At 41.6% G+C, this 23,586-nt stretch overlaps 1 protein-coding gene and 1 pseudogene across 18 annotated transcripts in view; one reads left to right on the top strand and one right to left on the bottom strand.

The window, feature by feature from the left end:
* Nucleotides 1-643: 643 nt before the first annotated feature.
* The window catches only part of NCOR1 (nuclear receptor corepressor 1), a 184,114-nt gene continuing 161,171 nt past the window's right edge, over nucleotides 644-23,586 (bottom strand). For 12 of the 18 annotated variants that reach the window (XM_055386110.2, XM_055386104.2, XM_055386116.2 and 9 more), the window contains 6 exons: nucleotides 18,164-18,310; nucleotides 16,278-16,420; nucleotides 9,763-9,816; nucleotides 8,765-8,986; nucleotides 4,061-4,240; nucleotides 644-1,722 (listed from right to left, as the gene is read on the bottom strand). In XM_055386110.2, coding sequence (XP_055242085.2) covers nucleotides 1,535-1,722; nucleotides 4,061-4,240; nucleotides 8,765-8,986; nucleotides 9,763-9,816; nucleotides 16,278-16,420; nucleotides 18,164-18,310 — 934 coding nt within the window. In that variant the 3' untranslated portion in view covers nucleotides 644-1,534. The remainder of the gene's footprint in view (nucleotides 1,723-4,060; nucleotides 4,241-8,764; nucleotides 8,987-9,762; nucleotides 9,817-16,277; nucleotides 16,421-18,163; nucleotides 18,311-23,586) is intronic. The other 6 variants (XM_055386127.2, XM_055386126.2, XM_055386107.2 and 3 more) reach the window with 1 other exon arrangement.
* Nucleotides 10,761-15,122, top strand: LOC134758560 (large ribosomal subunit protein P1-like; annotated as a pseudogene).

Below are 23,586 nucleotides of genomic sequence, written 5' to 3'. Positions count from 1 at the left end.
ACTAAACCTGTGTCTTCATCTGTAACATAGGGATTAGACACCACTGATAGGAGGGTCTTGGTCAGTAGCTAATCACAGAGCTGCTTCCTTAAAAGCCTTGAGTACTTTTGTTTAAAAGTTTAGGTCTACTTGAAAGTCTGTAAAGTGCTAATTTTTATCATCCTGAGAGATCTGTTTCTCCCCTTTCCAGTTACCAGTGGCATTCTCCCAAAACTGTTTGTTAGTATCCATATGTTATAGAAAGATACTTAAATGCTATGATAAATTGTATGAAAAAAACTTTAAAATTCAGCAAGCAATTCTTAATGAAAGATAAAACTGGCCCTCTAGTACCATAATTAGTTTAGAATTCAGTCTTTTAAATTATTTGCACCTTGAGAATCTGTGAAATGAAAACATTTAACAGTTAACTCTTGTCCCAAGGGAGCAAAGTGAGAGTAAATGCTGGTCCATAGTGATGGGGAAAAGGACTGTGTTCACCATGAGTTTTTCAGGATGCAGCATAAAGCTTATCTAAATACTACACAGCTCATTATCTTTTAACCCAACCAATCATATATTCAAACTACGGGAAAAATATGTAAGCTTTTCCTTTGGAACCTGAGACACCAGGAGCCTTAAACCACAAATAATCTACTGTAGCTATGGACAGGGTAGTCAAATTTATTTCAAAACAAAAGCTTTGTTGGGCTGCATCAAATGCAGGAGAAAAGGAATACTTAGGGGCATGGTTAAATTACCAGTGTGCGTAACAGTGAGGTATGCCTCAAATAAGCCTTTAAAACTTTATAAACTGAACTAGAACATACCCATGCAGTAATATTTTTTCAGTGCTACTAATGAAAAAAAAAATTAAAGCCTGCACTGGAAATTTACAATATGGCAGAATTTGTTACTTTTACCTTTTGACCCTAATGTACAGATTTTATGACAGGGTCTGTGTTAAAAATCTAAACATTTTCACAAGATTTTAAACATCACTGGAAAGCTGAATTTAGAGGAAACAATATCAGATAAAAGTACAATGCCCGTGACAGCCAACATTATGTAACTGGGCTGTATGAGGTTGTTTAGAAGGCTAGGGTTAAAAAGATAGATAGACAAAAAGATTTTTAAAAATCACCCCCAAAGTTGATGCGCTGATTTGAACATAAGTACACCAGATACTACAGCAAGGGGATATACACTGCAAAAAGGTCATCTATTTACAGAAGAGTGATTTAAAGACATTATGGTTTTCTTTACAGATGTAAGAACAGCAACTGTTCACCTTTTAAAAACTCTACATCTCAACCCTCCACTATTATTATAGTCCACTGAATTGCCTGTATCAAAGGCAGTTTTTTGTTTGTTTTTTTCCCATTTGACTCTCCAAATGAATTTCCATCATTTCTTCATCATCTGTGGGCTGGCTCTCCTGAAAAGTCTCAGGGAATAAGTCACAGGAGGGCAGGTTTTTGACCTGCTACTAAAAATTAAACCACAAAAACTAGAGATCCCTCTCCTGCACCCTGTTCCCCTCACTTCGTGCAGTTCAGTCATCACTATCCGACAGGGTCTCGTACTGTGCTGAGAGCAGTGGGGCAGGCTCTCGCTCCCAGATCCTGTTCTGTTGGTGAGGAGCTGCTTGGTTCACAGCAGAGGGAGCACATGCAATCGGTGTTGGTGGAGTACTGCTGAGCATCCGCATAGTCAGAGGGTTATAAGGAAACTGAGTTGAGCCTGACAAAAGAAAAATTAGGTTTTCATTGTCATGAACATAACTGGTATTTCATCCAATCCAACTTTTGTAGGATGGAGTAGAATAGGATTATTGTAAAATGGTCATGTGACACCATGAAAGCAAAATGAATACAACACGGAATGGCCAAAGTCTCACCACTTAAATCCTAGCCAATGATATATAGCAGTCAGTGCGGGTCCAAAAAAGAAGAGTAACGTGAGTAGCATATGAGTGAGGGCTGCTGAGCCCAGAAGAGAAAGCCCAGGCTAGATTTTTAGTTAAGTCTATATCAGATGTTTCCATGGAGAATCCAAGTTGAACCACTGAGTATTAAGCTCTAACTGAAACAGAGTCAGGTTATAGCAAGAGCTTTCTTAACTCTTCAAGAGAAATGCAAGAGTATAGTTCTCAGACGACAATGGACAAGTACCCAGGAACGTCTGCAGACTGAGGGGCAGCAGGATGCAAGTCATCTGCTGAATCTCACTGGGCAGATTTTAAAGTCTACAGGATTGAGAAATGAGGTAATTAATGAACACTGCTACCCTTCATCAGTTTCTAGATGTTTACCTGTCCCCAGAAAGCCTCCTACAGCTTAAGAAAACGCAAAAACAGGCTGGGCGCAGTGGCTCACGCCTGTAATCCCAGCACTTTGGGAGGCCAAGGTGGGCAGATCACCTGAGGTCGGGAGTTCAAGACCAGCCTGACCAACATGGAGAAACCCCATCTTACAAAATTAGCCGGGTGTGGTGGCGCATGCCTGTAATCCCAGCTAGTCGGGAGGCTGAGGCAGGAGAATCGCTTGAACCCAGGAGGCGGAGGTTGCTGTGAGCCAAGATAGCACCATTGCACTCCAGCCTGGGCAACAAGAACGAAACTCCGTCTACAAAAAAAAAAAAAAAAAGAAAAAAGAAAACCCAAAAACATAAAACATAACCATTTCATCAAATAATAAATCTCATGTATGGCCTAATTAATTCTTCCCTAAGAGAGATCTGAGAAGCAGCAACCACTGGTCTGGGCTGTATGTAAGCTTTCAAACTCAAAACAACCACTTTGCATGTGACATGAGTTTTGTAATGCAAAAGCCTGATACAATTTATATATATCTTACGGGGAAGGGCACATTTCAGATTTTTTTCAGTGACATATTTGTATTTAATCCTAAGGAAAAGATGGCTTATAATTCTCTGTAACTCTAAAATTCCTAATATCCCAGTTATTATTTTAAAAGTCTGTTGCTTTTTAAAGCTACCGTGATCATAGTTATTACATACATTAAGTTTACAAATAGGCACAAAATAGAAAATAGTAAGTATCCTGGAGTATTGTTTTTCATCAGTTTGTGTAAATGTAGTGAACGTACAGACAGATGATGGCTTTTTTTGTTTTTGTTAAGATGGAGTCTCTTTTTGTTGCCCAGGCTGGAGTGCAGTGGCGCAATCTCAGCTCACTGCAATTTCCGCCTCCCAGGTTCAAGTGATTCTCCCACCTCTGACCTCAAGTGATCTGCCCGCCTCAGCCTCCCAAAATGCTGGGATAACAGGCATGAGCCACCGCGCCCAGCTAGATGATGGCTTTTTAAACTAGTCTTCTCATTTCTAATTTTGATTTCTTAGTATTTCCCTAAGAACTTTTTCTAAGAATACCAATATGAAAGGTGAAGTTCTCTTAGAAGTGGCATGGGTACATTCAGGTACAGTTCTCAAAAGAACTAAAACCACCTTATTTGCTTTGCAAATAGTAAATGTTCGCTACCAGTGTAATACAGAAGTGAGGAGAATGGTTGAGATTATTTTTTCATAGCTCTTCCTTTGTTTATGGTAATCAGGCTTTGCATTCTAAAAATGTTTCAGGTTGTATGTGCATTCAGTTTCTATTCTGGGTGTGTGCATTGGTTGACTCCTGTAATACTAACACTTTGTGAGGCCAAGGCAAGAGGAAGGAGTTCAGGAGTTTGAGACCAGCCTGGGCAACGTAGTGAGACCTTGTCCCTACAAAAAATAAAAATGAAAATGAAAATGAAAAAAATTAGCCAGGCATGGTCGTGCACGCCTGTAGTCCCAGCTACTTGGGTCGCTCAGGTGAGAGGATCACCTGAGCCTCAGAGGTCGAGGCTGCAGTGAGCCACGATCATGCCATTGCATTCCAGCCTGGGTGACAGAACAAGACCCCTCAAAAAAATACTTCTGTTCGGGAAAGTGGAACATATTAATGATACAGAAATGGGAATATAGGTTTCCAAATTAGAAGAGTTGCTGAATTTTGAAGAACTAATAACCAAGACATTGATATTATTGCTCTGTCTCATTTTCTAAGTTAAAGCAGAATCCTTACCTGTTGAAGAGGGCCTGTCTTCCCAGGCCCACCCTGGCGTCTGCCTATGGTAATCCCCTTCTGAATGTACAGAGGAGACTGAAGAGGGCCGTTCGGTTCCTAAGTAGCCTTGCCCAGGTATAGGAGACTTAGATTTCCTGCTGTTTGACTTGCTGATCAGCTTTGGTTTGCAAACTCCTCCTGAAAGTGAATTCAAGTTAAAGTATTAACATATTAAGTTCTCAAAAATTACCAAAATGCTAATGATTATATATTGCTAAATGAAAAAAAAGCAGAATGGTAACATGAAGAATCCAGATCCTGGTACTCAATGAAATAAAACACTACAGGCATACCTCAGAGATACTGAGGGTTCAGTAAGTCACAATTATTTTGCTGGTGGATGGTCTTGCCTCCATGTTGATGGCTGCTGACTAATCTGCATGGTGGTTGCCGAAGGCTGGGATGGCTGTGGCAATTTCTTTTCCTTTCATGAAAGATTTATTTGTAGCATGCAATGATAGCATTTTAGCCACAGGAGAACTTTCAAAATTGGAGTTGATCCCTCAAACCCTTCTTTATTAACTGGGTTTATGTAATGTAGTATTCTAAATCCTTTGTTGTCATTTCAACAATGTTCACAGCATCTTCAGGGGCAGATTCAATCTCAAGAAACCACTTTCTTTGCTCATCCCTAAGAAGCAACTCCTCATCCATTTCAAGTTTGATCATGAGATTGCAGCAATTCAGTTACATCTTCAGGCTCCACTACTAGTTCTAGTTCTCTTGTTCTTTTTTTTTTTTTTTTTTAAGGCAGGATCTCACCTCTGCTGCCCAGGCTGCACTGCAGTGGCGCAATCACGGCTTACCAGCTCACTAAAGCCTCAACTTCTTGGGCTCAAGCAATCCTCCCACCTCAGACCCAAGTAGCTGGGACCACAGGTACACACCACCACACCCGGCTACTTTTTAAAATTTTTGTAGAGATGGGGTCTCACCATGTTGCCCAGGTTGGTCTCAAACTCCTGGGTTCAAGTGATTCTACTGCCTCAGCCACCCAAAGTGCTGGGATTACAGGCATGAGTCATCATACCCGGCCTCTCTTGCTATTTCTCCTACACCTGCAGTGACTCCCTCCACTGACGTCTTGATCCCCTCCCAAGTTATCCATGGGAGCTGGAATCATCTTTTTCCAAACTCCTGTTAATGTTGATATTCTTACCTCCTCCCATGAATTACAAATGTCGTTAATAGCATCTAAAATGGTGAATCCTTTTCAGAAGGTTTTCAGTTTACTTTGCTCAGATCCATCAGAGGAATCACTATGGCAGCTATTGCCTTGTGAAATGTATTTCTTAAATAAGACTTGAAAGTAGAAATTATTCCTTGATCCATGGGCTTCAGAATGGATGTTGTGTTAGCAGGCATGAAAACAACATTCATCTCCTTGAACCTTTCCATCAGAGCTCTTGGGTGACTAAGTGGATTGTTAATGAGCAGTACTGAAAATTATTTTTTCTAAGCAGTAGGTCTGAACAGTAGGCTTAAAATATTCAGCAAGCCATTCTGTAAACACATGCTGTCATCTAGGCTTTGTTCCATTTCTAGAGCACAGGCGAGTAGACCAAGCATAGACCAAGCATAATTCTTAAGTGCCCTAGGATTTTCAGAATGGTAAAGGAGCACTGGCTTCAACTTAAAAGTCACCACCTGCATTAGCCCCTAACAAGAGAGTCAGCCTGTCTTTTGAAGTTTTGGACTCTTCCAGTAGAAGGCTGTTTTGTCTACATGGAAGATCTGTTGTTTAATGCAATCACCTTTATCAAAGATCTTAGCTAGGTCTTCTGAGTAACTTGCTGCAACATCTTCATCAGCACTTTCTCCCTCACCCTGCACTTTTATGTTACAGAGACGGCTTCTTCAACCTCTGAATGGCCTCTGCTAGCTTCAGCCTTCTCGTCTGTGGCTTCCTCACCTCTCTGAGCCTTCAGAGAATTGAAGAGTTAGGGCTTGGATTAGGATTAGGTTTTGGCTTAAGGGAATGTTGTGGCTGGTTTGGTCTTCTATCCAGACCACTAAAACCTTCTGTGTGTCACGAAACACTGTTTTGCTTTATTACCATTTGTGTGTTCACTGGAATAGCACTTTCAATTTCCTTCAAAAACTTTTCCTTTGCATTCACAATTTGGCTAACTGTTTGGCACATGAGGTCTAGCTTTCAGCCTGTCTTGGCTTTCAACATGCCTTTCTCACTAAGCTTAATCATTTCTAACTTTTCATTTCAAGTGACAGATTAGTGATTCTTCTTTTCACTTGAACACTTAGAAGCCATTGTAGGGTTAATTCGCCGAATTTGAATATTGTTGTGTGTCAGGGAATAAGGAAGCCAGAGGAGGAGAGAGACAGGGAACAACCAGTCAGTGGAGGAGTCAGGACACACACCACCTTTATGGGTTGTTTGCCATCTTATACAGGCGCTCCTCATGGTGCCCCAAACAATTACAATAGTAATATCAAAGATCACTGATCACCGTCACAGAGATAATAATCATGAACAAGTTTGAAATATTGTGAGAATTACCAAAATATGACACAGACACAAAGGAGAGCCCATGCTATTAGAAAAATAATGCTGATAGACTTGCTTGACACAGGGTTGCCACAAACCTTCAGTTAAAAAAAAAAAGCACAATAAAACGAGGTATGCTTGCATTTAAAAGAAAGCCAGAATTTCACTTGTAACAATCAAAACAAAAAACAAGGTTCGTCCTCCTGCCATTAAAATGTGGTAATTAAGGAACTGAAATTTCTGGGACATCAAGCCTTCTTTACTGGCCTCAGAGTACAGAAACTACTAAAGAAAGAAGGCAGGGTGACAAAAATCATACTTCACTAATGACCAACCCCCCTTTCCCAACTGGAATTAATACACCACACAAAGAAATAATATGTAAAGGAAAAACTGCAGAACAAAGCTGCTTCATGCTACTACAGGACTTGAGCAGAGGCTCAGCAAGTTTTGGTAGCCCTTTTGATTTTTCCAGACTGTGTAGCTGATGAACTCAGCAGAAGTTCACAGAAGTGAGACACCTCTGACTGTGCTCTAAAAGAAAACATCAAAAAGAGCTCAGAAGAGATCAGAGCCCAGGTCATCAGCAAATTTTTTCCTCAGCCCCAGCAAAACAATTTCACACTGCCCCAAATTCCTATACAACCAGTACAATTCTAATTGACTAAGTCACCAGTCTTATAACCTTAAAACACACACACTTAAAGCCAATAAAAATTGGAAGGTAAGAACAGAAAGGGGAAGATGATGCTCATTTTTCAGAGGAGGAAGTACACTGATAAGGTCTTAAAGTTAACATGTATAGTTTTTTTTTTAAGACCTCTAATCTCTTTAATCTTTTTCTTAACCATAGTGAGATAGATCTTTTGCTTGAAGATAACAGGAAAATAAATCTAAACTAAAACGGAAATACTGCTGAACTTCAGGTAATTTTTAAAAGCACAAGAGATATTCTCAAAATATTAAGAAAAAGGTTGTAAGATTAAAGCTTAGGATTATTATGGTTTTTTTGTGTGCTTGTTTTTAACAGAATGTATAAAATCTCATTCTAGCAACTCTTATCTGGCTATCCAGAGACATGTCTGAAACAATGCTTATCAGATACAAGCATTAGCATTCCGGATGATGTGATCTGAAGAACTGTTTCTTTTTCTTCCCTTTTTCCTACTCTTTTTTTTTTTTTCCTTTTTTGAGACAGGGTCTCACTTTGTCACCTGGGCTGGAGTGCAGTGGTGCAATTGCAGCTCACTGCAACCTCTGCCTCCTGGGCTCAAGTGATCTTCCCACCTCGGCCCCCACAAGTAACTGGGACTACAGCGTGAGCCACCACACCCAGCTAATTTTTGTAATTTTTGTAGAGACGGGGTTTTCATCATGTTGCCCAGGCTGGTCTCAAACTCCTGAGCTCAAGTGATCCACCCAACTTACCCTCCCAAAGTGCTATGATTACACCTTTTTTCCTACTCTTTTTTTATGGCTTACGATTATTTTAGTGTGTGTGTGTGTGTATTTTGAGACGGAGTCTCACTCTGTTTCCAGGCTGGAGTGCAGTGGCGTGATCTCAGCTCACAGCAACCTCCGCCTCTCGGGTTCAAGCAATTCTCCTGCCTCAGCCTCCTGAGTACCTGGGATTACAGGCACACGCCATCATGCCCAGCTAATTTTTGTATTTTTAGTAGAGATGGGGTTTCACCATGTTGGCCAGGATGGCCTCGATCTCTTGACCTTGTGATCTGCCCGCCTCCGCCCCCCAAAGTGCTGGGATTACAGGCGTGAACCACCGCACCCGGCTGGCTTATGTTTCTTTTCTACTGAGCCTAATTTTTACAGTTAAATCACTTTTATTCAAAAACATTATATTTGTGTTACAATTACAATGTAGTATGTATAGATGAGGACTAGGTGCAAACAAATAAAAAACGGACATCCCAGGAGGGTGACACTTTGGGTAAAAATTTTCTTCCATTTTATTTCTGTTCATATTATAATGTCTGGGTAGGTTTTTAAAAACCTTTTTTAAGTAACGGAAACCCTAAGAGGTGACTCTGAGCACATAAAGACATAAATGAAATGTCTTAGTGATGCATCAGAATTTGGGAAATAAACTGGCTTTTTTGGGGAAAAGCAGCAGAAAAGCACTAAAATGAAAGCTGTACCTGAATGAGGTGATGGGTCCCCTTCCTCTCTTCGTGTCTCACCACTGGTCACAACTGAGGTGTTGGCAGTACCAGGCACTACTCCCATAGGCTGGGACATGACAACTCCATGATCCTCAACTTTGTCATCAAAGCTTCCCATGAGAGCCTTCCTGATAATGTCTTCCAGCCCAAGATTACTGGCAGGATCAGCAAAAGAATGGCCTCTAGAGCTAACTGAGCCTGAAGGAGAATCAAAAACATTTCCACTTATTTCTGAAAGGCCAATCAGGAAACAAACATGCATTGCCCCATGAGCCCACTGAATACACACAGCACTTGGCAAGTGACCTAGAACAATACCAGGACCCACCACAAAGAGACCTTTTTTTTTGGAGACAGAGTCGCGCACAGGCCGGAGGGCAGTGGCGCGATCTTGGCTCACTGCAACCTCCGCCTCCCAGATTCAAGGGATTCTCCTACCTCAGTCTCCCAAGTAGCTGGGACTACAGGCACCCACCACCACACCGGGCTAATTTTTTGTATTTTTAGGAGATGGGGTTTCACCATATTGGTCAGGCTGATCTCGAATTCCCAATCTCAGGTGATCCGCCCGCCTTGGCCTCCCAAAGTGCTGGGATTACAGGCGTGAGCCACCGCGCCCAGCCCAGAGACCATCTCAATCCACAGATAACTCCTTAAGGAAATTTGTTTCCCAAGTGAATCAGTCACCCACACTTCTATTAAAGTTACTCAACAATTTTCTCAGTTCCCTAGTTTTGACAGTGTTCTTTAATAGTTTCATTCTTTTTGTTCATTTATCTTTTCAATAGGTATTTACTGGATCTCAGTTCTTTTCTGTGCTACTGGGTAAACCTTCCTTCAGTAAATTATTTATTCATTTTTCCATATTAGAGCAGTCACTCCCCTGGTATACAGTTGGTACTCAGTACATATTTGTTGGACTGACTACTGCTGTGCCAATTTTGTATTGGTAAATAATGTCTTTTCAATCTTACCTGACGTAGTAACTGCTGGCAGATTAAAGATCTCAGTTCCTGGCTGAGCAGCTGCTATATTTAAGCAAACATTCAAGTTAATTAAGATGTGATAATCATATATACCAAACTAAAGTCTCAAAAAATTCCTATAATAAAATTAATCTTTTTATTTTCCATGATCTCAACTTTTATTTCTCACCCATTAAGTGAAGATAAAATGGAAGTACTTTTTTTTTTTGAGACAGGGTCTCACTCTGTTGCCCAGGCTATTTTTAAAGGGAAATCAGGAAATAGGTAAGGTAGGAACATCAAAAGAAGAGCAATAAGCTGTGTGCAGTGGTGCACTCCTAGTCCCTCAGCTACTCAGCAGGCTGAGGCGGTAGGACTGCTTGAGCATAGGAATTTGAGGCCAGCCTGGGCAACACAGTGAGACTCTCCCATCTGTTTACCCAAAAAATAAATAAATAAATAAAGAAGCAGTGTAACCCAGAAAAGGGAAAGGAACTTTGCACTGCTGGAGAAAAACAAATAGGAAAATGCTGTTCTCAGAACAGGAACCAAGGCTTTCTGACGAAGAAGAAACCTTGGACTCTGGGATGACCGCCACAAGTACCAACAGGTTTGAGGCAGCCTGGGATGTGATCCAGAGGAAAGCCACCACAGTGAATACTATGAAAATGACTGTGTTTCCCTGCATGGCTAACTGGAAACTCAGGATATTTGCTGGAAAAAACAAAAGACTCTGTTGATCCTTTTCATTCCTGCTGACTGTGCAACTTGTAATCTGCAGTTTGAATGATAACAGCATAAGACCTGGGAACCGCCTATAATAAAGCAGTGTGCCAGAAAGGGGAAGAATTTGGGACATAAATTGGTGTTTCCGTCATTCCCAACTTGACGCTAAGAATTTTAAAGAGAAAAAAAGAATGCAGAAAGCAAGTGGGTAGCCAAATGATGTGTCCCAAAGAATGTGAAAGTTCTTTTTTTTTTTTTTTTTTTTCCTTTGAGATGGTGATGGTGGTGTTTTATTCTTGTCACCCAGGCTGGAGTGCAATGGCGTGATCTAGGCTCACTGCAACCTCTGCCTCCTGGGTTCAAGCAGTTCTCCTGCCTCAGCCTCCCGAGCAGCTGGGATTATAGGCCCCCCGCCACCATGCCCAGCTAATTTTTGTATTTTTAGTAGAGACGGAGTTTCACCATTTTGACCAGGCTGGTCTCGAACTCCTGACCTCAGGTGATCTACCCACTTCAGCCTCCTAAAGTGCTGGGATTACAGGCATGGGCCACTGTGCTCAGCCAGAATGTGAAATTAATTAATTTATTAATTAATTTATTTTTAAGACGGAGTCTCACTCTGCCTCCCAGGCTGGAGTGCAGCAGCGCGATCTTGGCTCACTGCAAGCTCTGCCTCCCAGGTTCACGCCATTCTCCTGCCTCAGCCTCCCGAGTAGCTGGGACTACAGGCACCCGCCACTATGCCTGGCTAATTTTTTACATTTTTAGTAGAGATGGGATTTCACCATGTTAGCCAGGATGGTCTCGATCTCCTGACCTCGATATGCCCGCCTCAGCCTCCCAAAGTGCTGGGATTACAGGTGTGAGCCACCGTGCCCGGCCAGAATGTGAAATTTCTAATGAGACCACAGAAGGATGGACTCTTACCCAAGGGCTGAGCACATGAGAGGAGGGAAGAGTGCATGTGCCTAGAAACAAACTTGGTTGATTAGGGAGGCTTTAAACTGACAAAGAGAGGAGAAAAGTCCTCAGAAGAACTAGAAAACAATGGCCATGGATGATAGTCTTCTTACTTATGGGCCAGGTGACAAGGTAAATAAATTGAGTCTGAAACAGCAGAGCCCTGTTATCATGAAGTGTGTGGAATAGGAGTCATTCATTCATTTGATAGATATTTAATTGAGCAGTTATTTGACTGAATTGTTAAGATTACCTTATTGATCAAAAATGGTCAGATGAAGACAATTTCCTATAAGTTAACCAATGATAATCCTTAGATACTGCACTTGCAGGATACCCCTTCCTTTGCTAATGGAGCTTACAGTGCAGTGTGGTACTTGCTGAGGCCATACAAATTAGAATCACCTGGGTAGCTTAGTAAATTTTCTACATTCCTGGGGCTCCATAATTCAACTATTTAATAAGCAATCCAGGTGACTGGTACCTACTGTTGAGCAAGAATGTGGTAACTGCTCAGAAATTAGCAGAATGGAAGGTAGACATGTGAAAGCCACTGTGGAGGCCAACTTGACAGGAGGAGCTGACTCCCATCAGGAAGCAGAGAGACCAGGATAGTAATGGCCAGAGTAATGGTAACTGTTAACTGTGGTAGGGAAGGAGGAGGAACTTTTTGTATGGGGAGGTAGAACATGAATTCAATTTTAGATATTTAAGGAGCCAGTAAGTTAGTCAAGAAGTAATGAGGTCTGCAAAGATATGTAAGTAGAGCTTAGTAGGAAAAGCTGGACTACAGATACAAATTTGGGAGTTTTCAGCATACAAGCGACCATTCAACTCCCCAAAGTAGATGAGATGACTCAGATTATAAGACATGAGGAGAAAGGGGCTAAGTGAGCCCTGGGGAAAACTAACAATCAAGGGCCAGGCAAAGCAAGACTGAGCTTCTAAGGAGACAGAAGTGGCCAGAGAAGTAGAGAAGAAACAGGAGAACATGGCATCAGAAAGCCGAGAGAGGAAAGCATTTCAGGAAAGGAAAGTGGTTCACTGTGTCAAAAGCTGCAAAGAGATCCAATAAAGTAAGTTTTAAAGCATTACAGTTTTCAAAAAAATAAAGTCACTGATGTCCTTGGGAACACTGGATTCAGATACAATGAGCTGAAGTGAAGCTGTGTTGGCTGCTGACGGCTTTCATATAGTTCTACTTCCCAGTGAAGGCTAAATGTGCCATGGTGGGCCCAGGAGCCCACTGGTTCTTTAATATAAATTCTCCTTTCCACCATGAAAAATAGTTCTTGCAATAAAAAAAAAAAAATCCCAGACTCTAAAGCAATTCTGTTAGTACTTCCCTTAAGACATTAATTATCTCCTGTTAAAGTTAGGTACTTGTTTCATCATACAGCTTCAGAGAATAGAGACCATCTGGCATACTAAAACACCCAACATAGTACGCTACTCAAAACATTAGGCAAGAGAGAAAAAACTATAAAGTGGGCTTCTTCAGTTCAAACATGGCATTTCCCTGTCAAAGAGTTTCCCACTTTAAGGGTAAGACAAAGACTACAGAATGAGCAGACCACACAAAGGTGAAATGATTTGCATCTCAGTTCCTGGCTGCTCTGAGATCTCTAGCTCTCCGTGCTCACACAGATTCATCTCTGAGTGCCGAGAGAAGTTGAAAACGAGAGTATATTTTTGTTGGTGACACTTGAGGAGCTGTAAATAATAGATTAAACTGTTGGAAGACTGGAGACAGAAAATAGTAATAACAATATTTTTTGAAAAGGTGGCCGGATACAGTGGCTCACGCCTGTAATCCCAACACTTTGGGAGGCTGAGGTGGGTGGATCACCTGAGGTCAGGAGTTCGAGACCAGCCTGGCCAACATGGATAAACCCCGTCTGTACTAAAAATACAAAATTAGCCGGATATGGTGGCGGGTGCCTGTAATCCCAGCTACTCGGGAGGCTGGCCCAGGAGAAACACTTGAACCCGGGAGGCGGAGGTTGTGGTGAGCCGAGATCGTGCCACTGCACTCCAGCCTGGGCCACAGAGTAAGACTCCATCTCAAAAAAAAAAAAAAGAAAGAAAGAAAGGCTATCTGTAAGCCTGATAACAATTCTGGTCAGCATTCTAAAATATTTGTCTTTTATTTTGTTGCCACCTAAACAGAACCTAGTAATTAAGAGTGAGGACAAGTTCAGAAACAGTGGTGACACTGGCTCATCCTTTTTTCCTTGGTGTTCAACATTTATTAATCACAAGAGTGACACAGATCTAAACAAATATCCACCAGGCAGTTCACAGTGCAAGGCCCCCACTTTCCTTTCTTTTGACAGGATCAGGAGACTAGTAGATGGTAGATCACAGAAATAAAGCAGATCATCCTTTCCTCAGCTGCCACCACAGTGCTTGGTCCTTCCAAGGAAGCTAAGGCCACGTTGGGATGAGGCCCTCACTTCATCCGGCAACTACCACCACGTCCGGCAGCGCCAGCCCCACACTTGCCCATACCATGTCCTCTGTCTCCGAGCTCGCCTGCATCTACTCAGCCCTCACTCTGCATGACAATGAGGTGACCTTCACGGAGGATAAGATCAATGCCCTCTTTAAAGCAGCTGGTGTAAATGTTGAACCTTTTTGGTCCAGCTTGTTTGCAATGGCCCTGGCCAATGTCAACATTGGGAGCCTCATCTACAATGTAGGGGCTGGTGGACCTGCTCCAGCAGCTGGTGCTGCACCAGTGGGATCCTGCCCACTCCACTGCTGCTGCTCCAGCTGAGAAGAAAGTGGAAGCAAACAAAGAAGAATCTGAGGAGTCTGATGATGACATGGGCTTTGGTTGTTTTGACTAAATTTCTTATAACGTGTTCAATACAAAGCTGAACTTAAGAAAAAAAAAAAAAAAAGAATAAACCAGACTATGGTCTACCCAAAGTCTCTCTATCAAGGGGACTGAGGAAAAGACTGATAAGACCGGGGGGATAGTACAAGTGAGTGCTGAGAGAGCACGAGGAGGTTCTGATTAATACTTGCATATCAACCCAGAGGAAAGGTTCTGCCACAGAATATTAGCTAGAGTATTTACCAACAATCTGGCTAAGATGCTATGAGTATGGAACTGTTAGAAGCCAGTTGGTCCATCATTAGCACATGGACTCTGGAGTTGGAATGCCTGGGTTTGAACTGCAGCCTCATTACTTACTAGATATGTAACCTGTACCAACTCTTAAACCTGAGTCTGTTTCCTCATCTACAAAATGGAGATAATTGTAATATGTAGGGTTGTTGTGAGGATTAAATGAGATTATATCTACACATGCTTAGAATAGAGCCTACCACATAGTACGCTAGATAACCTTTTGCTACCATTATTACTGATTTTATATTTTTATTTTATTTATTTATTATTTTTTGAGACAGAGACTCACTTTGTTGCCCAGGCTGGAATGCAGTGGCACAATCTTGGCTCACTGCAACCTCTGCCTCCCAGGTTCAAATGATTCTCATGCTTCAGCCTCCTGAGTAGCTGGGATTACAGGTGCACGACACCATGACCAGCTGTTTATATTATTAATAGAGACAGGGTTTCACCATCTTGCCCAGGCTGGCCTCAAACTCTTGATCTCAGGTGATCAACCCGTCTTGGCCTCGCAAAGTGCTGGGATTACAGGCGTGAGCCACCACACCCAGACAATTTAAAAAAAAAATTTTTTTTTTTTCTTGAGACATCTCACTCTGGCTTAGGCTGCAGTGCAGTGACGCGATCGTAGCTCACTGTAGCCTCAACTTCCCAGGCTCAAGCGATCCTCCCACCTCAGCTTCCCATGTAAATAGGACTACAGGGATGTATACCACCGCGCCCAGCTAATTTTTTATATTTTGTAGAGATGGGGTCTCCCTGTGTTGTCCAGGCTAATCTCGAACTCCTGGGCCCAATCAGTCCTCCCGCCTTGGCCTCCCAAAGTGTTGAGATTCCAGGCCAATGTTTTATTTTTACACGGTGAGTTTATCAGAGTTGCATGTGAATAGTGAATGAATCAACTCAAGTCCACAAAGACACTGGTAGGGTACAAAAAGTAGCTGGACTGGAGCAAGCACAGACGGACTTGGACTTGTCCTATACTTGGAGCTAGTTACTGTAAAAGTAGAGCGAGGGCAAGGCGTGAATTAAAAGTAGCCCAAGACCCTGACATCAACGTTCATACTAAGTACTTAACAGTGCACTTCATAACTTAACAGTGTATAGGCTGCCAACAAAACAGCTAATAGTCTTAGGCTACTTTAAAAATGATGAATTTAGCATAGATCATATTACACTACTCTATTTTGTATTACTCGAAACCTAGTGAAAGGCTAGGTTAAATGTTTTTGGTGGAGAATAACTGAGATGGTAGGGGTACTAAGAATGAGGACATGTGACCCACAGCTGATGAAACTGGGGACACTGATTGAGAGGACTCCTGAAAGACACGTCTTCAAATATCTGAGGAGATGTTATGTGGGGATAGGCCCAAATGGACAAAATGAAGACTGATGGGTAGGGGAGAAAGAAAAATAAACTATGGAGAGTTAATCCAGTCCTACATAAAGAAAAGTAACCTAGACACAGCATTTCTTCAAAGAGAAACGGCACAGCTTCAGAAAGGAGCGAACTCCTGCTTCCTAATTAGAACTCTTCATGGGCTGGCAGACACTTGAGAAGGAACTCTAGGATCAGATGTGTTGGACAGATGTCCTGTAAAGAGCCTTCAAACTCAAGCATTATAGGAGAGGCAACACTGGAGATATCATTATTAATGCATGTTTTATTTGGGGTTCATGAAAGAAATCCCACTTACCCATATCAGAGTCACCTCCACCAGAGGAGTTCAACTTACGAAAAATCTCCTGCTTCTTTGATTTAACCATGGGTGATGTATTTTCAAGCTTGGTGAAGAATGAAGGCAAGTAGCTTATACTCCCTGGTGAGCGGGCATCATTCCTGTTAGGGCCAAAGTTAAGTATATTACAACCACGTACTCCTAATCCTGGGGACATTCCTATCAATGATAACAACAGTCAGAGAGTACTTAGAAAACTACTGCCTCCTCATTCTGTGTTTGTGGTTACAGCCCTAAGAAACAGTATGTAATCATAAACCACTTAGTACATCATTTGAGTACAAATGATTTAGCTCTCAAAATGAAATCATAAAATTAGAATTAGAATGGAGATAATCTAGAGCAGAAATTCTTAGGAAGGAATGAAGAAGCAGTAAATGAATATTAATAGGAAAACTCAGAAACAGCTTATCATGATGCTCTCTCTCCTTAACAGCACAAACACTGATATATTAATGGTTACCACCTAAACTGGGAACAATTTTACTAGAATTAGTTTTAAGTACACTAAAATTAAAACTAATAGCACGCTTGACTACAAAATAGCAAGAACTCATATCTAAGCAATCAACAGCTGGACTGGAACACAACAGTATAGGAATAAAACTGCCTATTTGTTACAATCATTTCAAGCAACCTAACAAATGAGCTGAGTTTAATATAAAGAGTTTCATATTTTATTGGCAGCTTCCTATACTAACACATTTAAAAAAAACAAGGTTTCCCTAAAAACTCCAGGCCACCAAGGATCTAGCTAGAGCCAGAGATGAGAACAGAGAATATAGGTTATTGAAAACCTAATCCAATCATGTGGATTCAGTCATCATTCAAACACAAGAACACGTACTCTATGCCAGGAAAGACAATTAAGGTGATAGGAACAGGAATAAGACATGGTCCCTGTCCTCAAAACACTCATAAACATAGGGGGAAAGATGTAAATGTATAATTAAATTGAACATCACTCCCTCTCCAAAAATGGATTTTCTTCATTTCATTGAAAAGTAGCAATATCTGTTTAGCTCCCTAAGAATAAATGCAATAAATTAATAGCAACACTTTGTAAGAAAGGCACTGGCAATTTGGAGTTAGAAAGACCTTCGTTTAAAACTGGCCCTTCCCCATTAGTATCAGTACGACCATGAGCAAGTGACATGTCTGGCTTTCAGCAAATCAGTGGAGGGTTCAGCACTAGGCAAACTGCACGACTATGGACAGAAATGAATTCAGGGAACAATAAGTAACATGATTTGGACAGAGATTCCAGTGTAGGGATGATGCAGAGGGAAGTGAAGCTGAATGCGCAGCATATACCTGGTCATGCCAGGAACTCAGATGCCATGCTAAAGACTGGGTGCTGGATTCTGCATGAGTTTTAGACAAATCACTCAGGTGGAGGTATGGAGATTGACTAGAAAGGAGCCAACTCAAAGGCATCTAGTCAAATGGGGATAATTTAATAATTAATAGGGTTGGGGTCAGGGTTAGAAATAGGTAAGATTAAATCTATTCAGAGTCCACAGTGCTTGGTATACAGTAAGCACTCAAATGTTGGCTGAATCAATGGATGACCCTTTCCCCTAGACAAAAACATTAAAAAAAAAAATCTAGAAAGATTTAATTTCAAGAATAATGAACAAATATTTTCTAACCTATTTAAATATGATCTTTTTGCTAAAATACACTAGCATTAGATGAGTAGGAAAAGAGACAAATGATCCTCTGAGAATGCCATCCAGACATAAAAGCCCAAAGTTCTGAGAAAAACGGCAACAACTGAAGGAAATGTTAAAGCATGAGCACCCACGCCATGAATGGTTGCTGTCACTAGGAAGCACACTTACCTCTGCTCTGCAGGCTCTGCGCCCCTCTGAGACAAGAGCAGCAAGCTGTCCTGTTTCTCATGCACAACCGGAACCTGGGGTGGGGAGATGGGCTCGTAGGGCTCCGAAGAGACGTGACTCCTCTCTGGGGATTTTCCAGGCCTACTACTGTAATATGTGAAATATTAGATTGTGTTTCAAAGGCTAACCTGGGACTTACCTAAACAGAAACTTGTTAACTCATGACTTCATTCAGGAGAAGGAGCAAAAGCTGCCAATTTCTATCAGAAAAAAAGTTGCCTCAGGTATTCACTATATACATAGTTAAAACAAACAAACAACAACAAAAAAACCCACTGTGTTACTGCCACTTGACCCATGCGCGCCCCGTGGATCCAGGAGTCACGTCATCAGACAGTGCTGCCTGGGCAGCAGCAGTGGCAGAAGCTGCGTCCTTGAGGCTCCGCATGTCCTTCAACATCAGACACCATCTCACCCTTGGCTCCTTAGTCCAGGTGAAACCTCAAGGGTTTTCCTACCTATTTTGAGTCGACTGACCAGTTCTTTCATCGTCAAGTTAAAGATAAAGGACTTCAGTACTAAACTGACACCCAAGAAGTTTTATCAGGTGAGTCAACATAGGTTCTAGTTACACTATATTATGGCAGAGGGGTTCTCTGCAATTTTATATTTTTTCTCTGGATACCATTTGGTAAGAATAATATAAGATAGACACACTGTTTAGCTCCCACCCACTTATCTTTTTTTTTTTTTTTTTTTTTTTTTTTTTGAGACAGAGTCTGGCTTTGTCACCCAGGCTGGAGTGCAGTGGTGTGATCAGCTTACTGCAACCTCTGCCTCCCAGGTTCAAGCAATTCTCCTGCCTCAGCCTCCCGAGCAGCTGGAATTGGAATTACAGGCATGCGCCACCATACCCCGGCTAATTTTTGTATTTTTAGTAGAGACGGGGTTTCACCATGTTGGCTAGGCCTCCTGACCTCAGGTGATCCACCTGCCTGGGCCTCCAAAAGTGCTAGGATTACAGGCATGAGCTACCGCACCTGGCCCATTTATCTTATTATTAAAATTTTTATTTTTTAGAGACAGGGTCCCGCTCGTTGCCCAGGCTGGAGTACAGGAGTGCAATCATAGCTCACTGCAGCCTCAAACTCTTGGGCTCAAGTGGTCCTCTCACTTACATCTCCCGAGTAACTGGGATTACAGGCATGCGTCACCATGCCCAGCTAATATTTTTATTATATGTTTTATTATGTCTGGTGGCCCATTTTTAATTTTTTGTAGAGACAGGGGTCTCACTATGTTGCTGGCCTCAAACTCCTGGGCTCAAGCAATCCTCCCACCTCAGCCTCCAAAAGTAATGGGAATTACAAGCACCTGGCCCCAACACACCCTCAATTTTTTTTTTTTTTTTAAGACAGAGTCTTGCTCTGTCGCCCAGGCTGGAGTGCAGTAGCATGATGTTGGCTCACTGCAACCTCCACCTCCCAGGTTGAAAGGATTCTAGTGCCTCAGCTTCCTGAATAGCTGGGATTACAGGTAGCCACCACCACACTTGGCTGATTTTTGTAGTTTTATTAGAGACGGGGATTCACCATGTTGGCCAGAATGGTCTCAAACTCCTGACCTCAAGTGATCCACCTGCCTCAGCCTCCTGAAGTGCTGGGATTACAGGCGTGAGCCACCACACCCGGCCCTGCTAAAATTTTTTGACATAGCGATTATGCATATTAAAGCCACCTGTGACTTTCAACATCTGGAATTATGACTATTAGACTAAAGCAAAATTATAATATGATTTGTTATGGCCTTTCTCAATCAGCCCATCCAGTTCAAGATAGCCACTTTTTTTTTAAGTTGTTTTGCTGTTTACCTCCAAAACTCTAAATAATCTTAAACATGTATTTTTTTATTTATAAAACTTGAAACAGTATCTGTTAACTCTCTTCCATGAAAGATGAAGAATTTGATTTGCCTTCTCTGTTGTTGCCCATTTTATTTTTATTTTTATTTTTATTTTTGAGACAGGGTCTCCCTCTGTCACCCAGGCTAGAGTGCAGTAGTACAATCACTGCTTACTGCAGCCTCGACTTCTGCGCTCACGTGATCCTCCCACCTCAGGCTCCCAAGCAGCTGGGACTACAGGTGCACGCCACCATGCCTGGGCGATTTTATTTTTTAGTTTTTTTGTGGAGATGGGGTCTCACTACATTGCCCAGGCTGGTCTTGAACCGCTGGCCTCAAGCGATCCTCTCGCCTTGGTCTCCCAAAGCACTGAAATTACAGGTGTCAGCCACTGTGCTGGCTTGCCTATTTTATTTTAATTTTGTCCATTTTGCCTTTACATAGCATACTTCAGCCTTTTATATTTTCTTTTTTAAAAATGAAGAAATTAGCACACATACCCTTACTTCTACATCTCTTTCCTATGCAACCCTCACCTCCCAATATCTGTCAGCCATTTTTAAGATTTATTGCAACACATCCTTTTCTAGAACTACAGAGAAACTCCTCTGTGTTTTGCTTATAAAAATCACTCCATACAATTACATGGAAATTCAATAACCTGCTCCTGGAGTACATAATGAAATAAAGGCAGAAAGCAAGTTTTTTGAAACTAATGAGAACAAAGATAACAACATACCAGAATCTCTGGGACACAGCTAAGGCAGTGTTGACAGGGAAACTTACAGCACTAAATATCCACATCAAAAAGTTAGAAAGATCTCAAGTTAACAAGCTAACATCACAACCAAGAGCAAACAAATCCCAAAGCTAGCAGAAGACAAGAAATAACCAAAACTGCAGGGGGCGCGGTGGCTCACACCTGTAATCCCAGCACTTGGGGACGCCAAGGCAGGCGGATCACCTGAGGTCGGGAGTTTGAGACCAGTCTGACCAACGTGGAGAAACCCCGTCTCTACTAAAAAAATACAACATTAGCTGGGGTGGTGGCGCATGCCTGTAATCCCAGCTACTCGAGAGGCTGAGGCAGGAGAATTGCTTGAACCGGGAGGCAGACGTTGTGGTGAGCCGAGATCGCGCCATTGCATTCCAGCCTGAACAACAAGAGCGAAACTCCTCCTCAAAAAATAAATAAATAAAATAAACAAAACTGAAGCTGAACTGAAGGAGATTCAGACACAAAAAAACACTCAAAAGATCAACAAATTCAGGATCTGGTTTTTGTTTTGTTTTGAGACGGAGTCTCACTTTGTCGCCAGGCTGGAGTGCGGTGGCGCAATCTTGGCTCACTGCAAGCTCCGCCTCCCGGGTTCACGCCATTCTCCTGCCTCAGCCTCCCGAGTAACTGGAACTACAGATGCCGGCCACCACACCTGGCTAATTTTTTGTATTTCTTTTTTTTTTAGTAGAAATGGGGTTTCACTGTGTTAGCCAGGATGGTCTCAATCTCCTGACCTCGTGATCTGCCTGCCTCCGCCTCCCAAAGTGCTGGGATTACAGGCATGAGCCACGGCACCCGGCCTCAGAATCTGGTTTTTAGAAAAAATTAATAAAACAGACTGCTAGCTAAGACTAATAGAGAAGATTCAAATAAACACAACCAGAAATGACAAGGAATATTACCACTGATCCCACAGAAACACAAACAATCATAAGAAAATATTATGAACACCTTTATGCATATAACCTAGGAAATCTAAAAGAAATGGATAAATTTCTGGTCACATACACCCTCCTAAAACTGAACCAGGAAAAAACTGATTCCCTGAACAGACCAATAACATGCTCTGAAATTGAGTCAGTAATAAATAGCCTACCACCCAAAAAAAGCCCATGACCAGACACATTCACTGCTGAATTCTACCAGATGTACAAAAAGAGCTGGCACCATTCCTACTGAAAATATTCCAAACATTAAGGACTCCTCCCTATCTCATTCTATGAGGCCAGCATCATCCCGATACCAAAACTTGGCAGAGACACAACAATAAAAAGAAAACTTCCGGCCAATATCCTTGATGAACATGAATGCAAAAATCCTCAACAAAATACTGGCAAACCAAACCCAGCAAAATATTAAAAAGCTTATCCACCACAATCAAGTAGATGTTATCCCTAAGATGCAAGGTTGGTTCAATATACACAAATATCAATAGATGCAGAAAAGGCTTTCAATAAAATTCAGTACCCTTTCATGTTAAAAACTCTCAGTAAACTAGATATTGAAGGAACATACCTCAACATAATAAAAGAGCCATATATGAAAACCCACAGCCAACATCATACTGAATGGACAAAAGCTGGAAGCATTCCTCTTGAAAGCCAGCACACAACAAGGATGCCCTCTGTCACCACTTTTATTCAACATCCTATTGGAAGTCTTGACCAGGGTGATCAGGCAAGGGAATGAAAGACAGGGCATCCAAATAGGAAGAAAGGAAATCAAACTATCTCTGTTTGCAGAGGACATAATCCCATATCTAGAAAACTCCATAGTCTCAGCCCCAAAGGTCCTTAAGCTGATAAACAACTTCAGCAAAGTCTCAGGATACATCAGTGTGCAAAAAATCACTAGCGTTCCTATACACCAATGAGAGCCAAGCCAAGAGCCAAATAAGGAACGCAATTCGATTCACAACTGCCACAAAAAGAATAAAATACCTAGGAATACAGCTAACCAGGGAGGTGAAAAATCTCTACAAGGGGAACTACAAAACACTTCTCAAAGAGATAAAAGATGAAAAGATAAAAAATGAAAAAACATTCCATGCTCATGGATAGGAAGAATCAATATCATTAAAATGGCTGTACTGCCCAATGCAATTCACAAATTCAATGCTATTCCTATTAAACTACCAAAGACATTCTTCACAGACAAAAAACTATTTTAAAATTAATATAGATCCAAAAAAGAGCCTGAATAGCCAAGGCAATACTAAGCAAAAAGAACAAAGCTGTAGTTGTCATACTACCTGACTTCAAACTATAATACAGGGCTACAGTAACCCAAACAGCATTGTATTGGTACAAAGATAAGACACACAGACCAATGGAACAGAACAGAGAACCCAGAAATAAGGCCTCACACCTACAACTGTCTGATCTTCGACAAACCTGACAAAAACAAGCAATGAGGAAAGGATTCCCTATCAATAAATGGTGCTGGGATAACTGGCTATCACATGCAGAAGACTGAAACTGGGCTTCTTCTTTATACCATATATTAAAATTAACTCAAGATGGATTAAAGACTTAAATGTAAAAAAAAAAAAAAAACTATAAAAACCTTGGAAGACAACCTAGGAAATACCTTTCAGGACATAGGCAGGGACAAAGATTTCATAACAAAGACACCAAAAGCAACTGGAACAAAAACAAAAATTGACAAGTGGGATCTAATTTAAAGAGCTTCTGCACAGAAAAGGAAACTGTCAACAGAGTGAACAGACAACCTACAGAAT

This window comes from Gorilla gorilla, chromosome 4, assembly GCF_029281585.2.
Source record: "Gorilla gorilla gorilla isolate KB3781 chromosome 4, NHGRI_mGorGor1-v2.1_pri, whole genome shotgun sequence".
Lineage (NCBI taxonomy): Eukaryota > Metazoa > Chordata > Mammalia > Primates > Hominidae > Gorilla > Gorilla gorilla.
The sequence above is the reverse complement of the archived record's forward strand: the minus strand, read 5'-3'. Positions and strand labels throughout refer to the sequence as shown.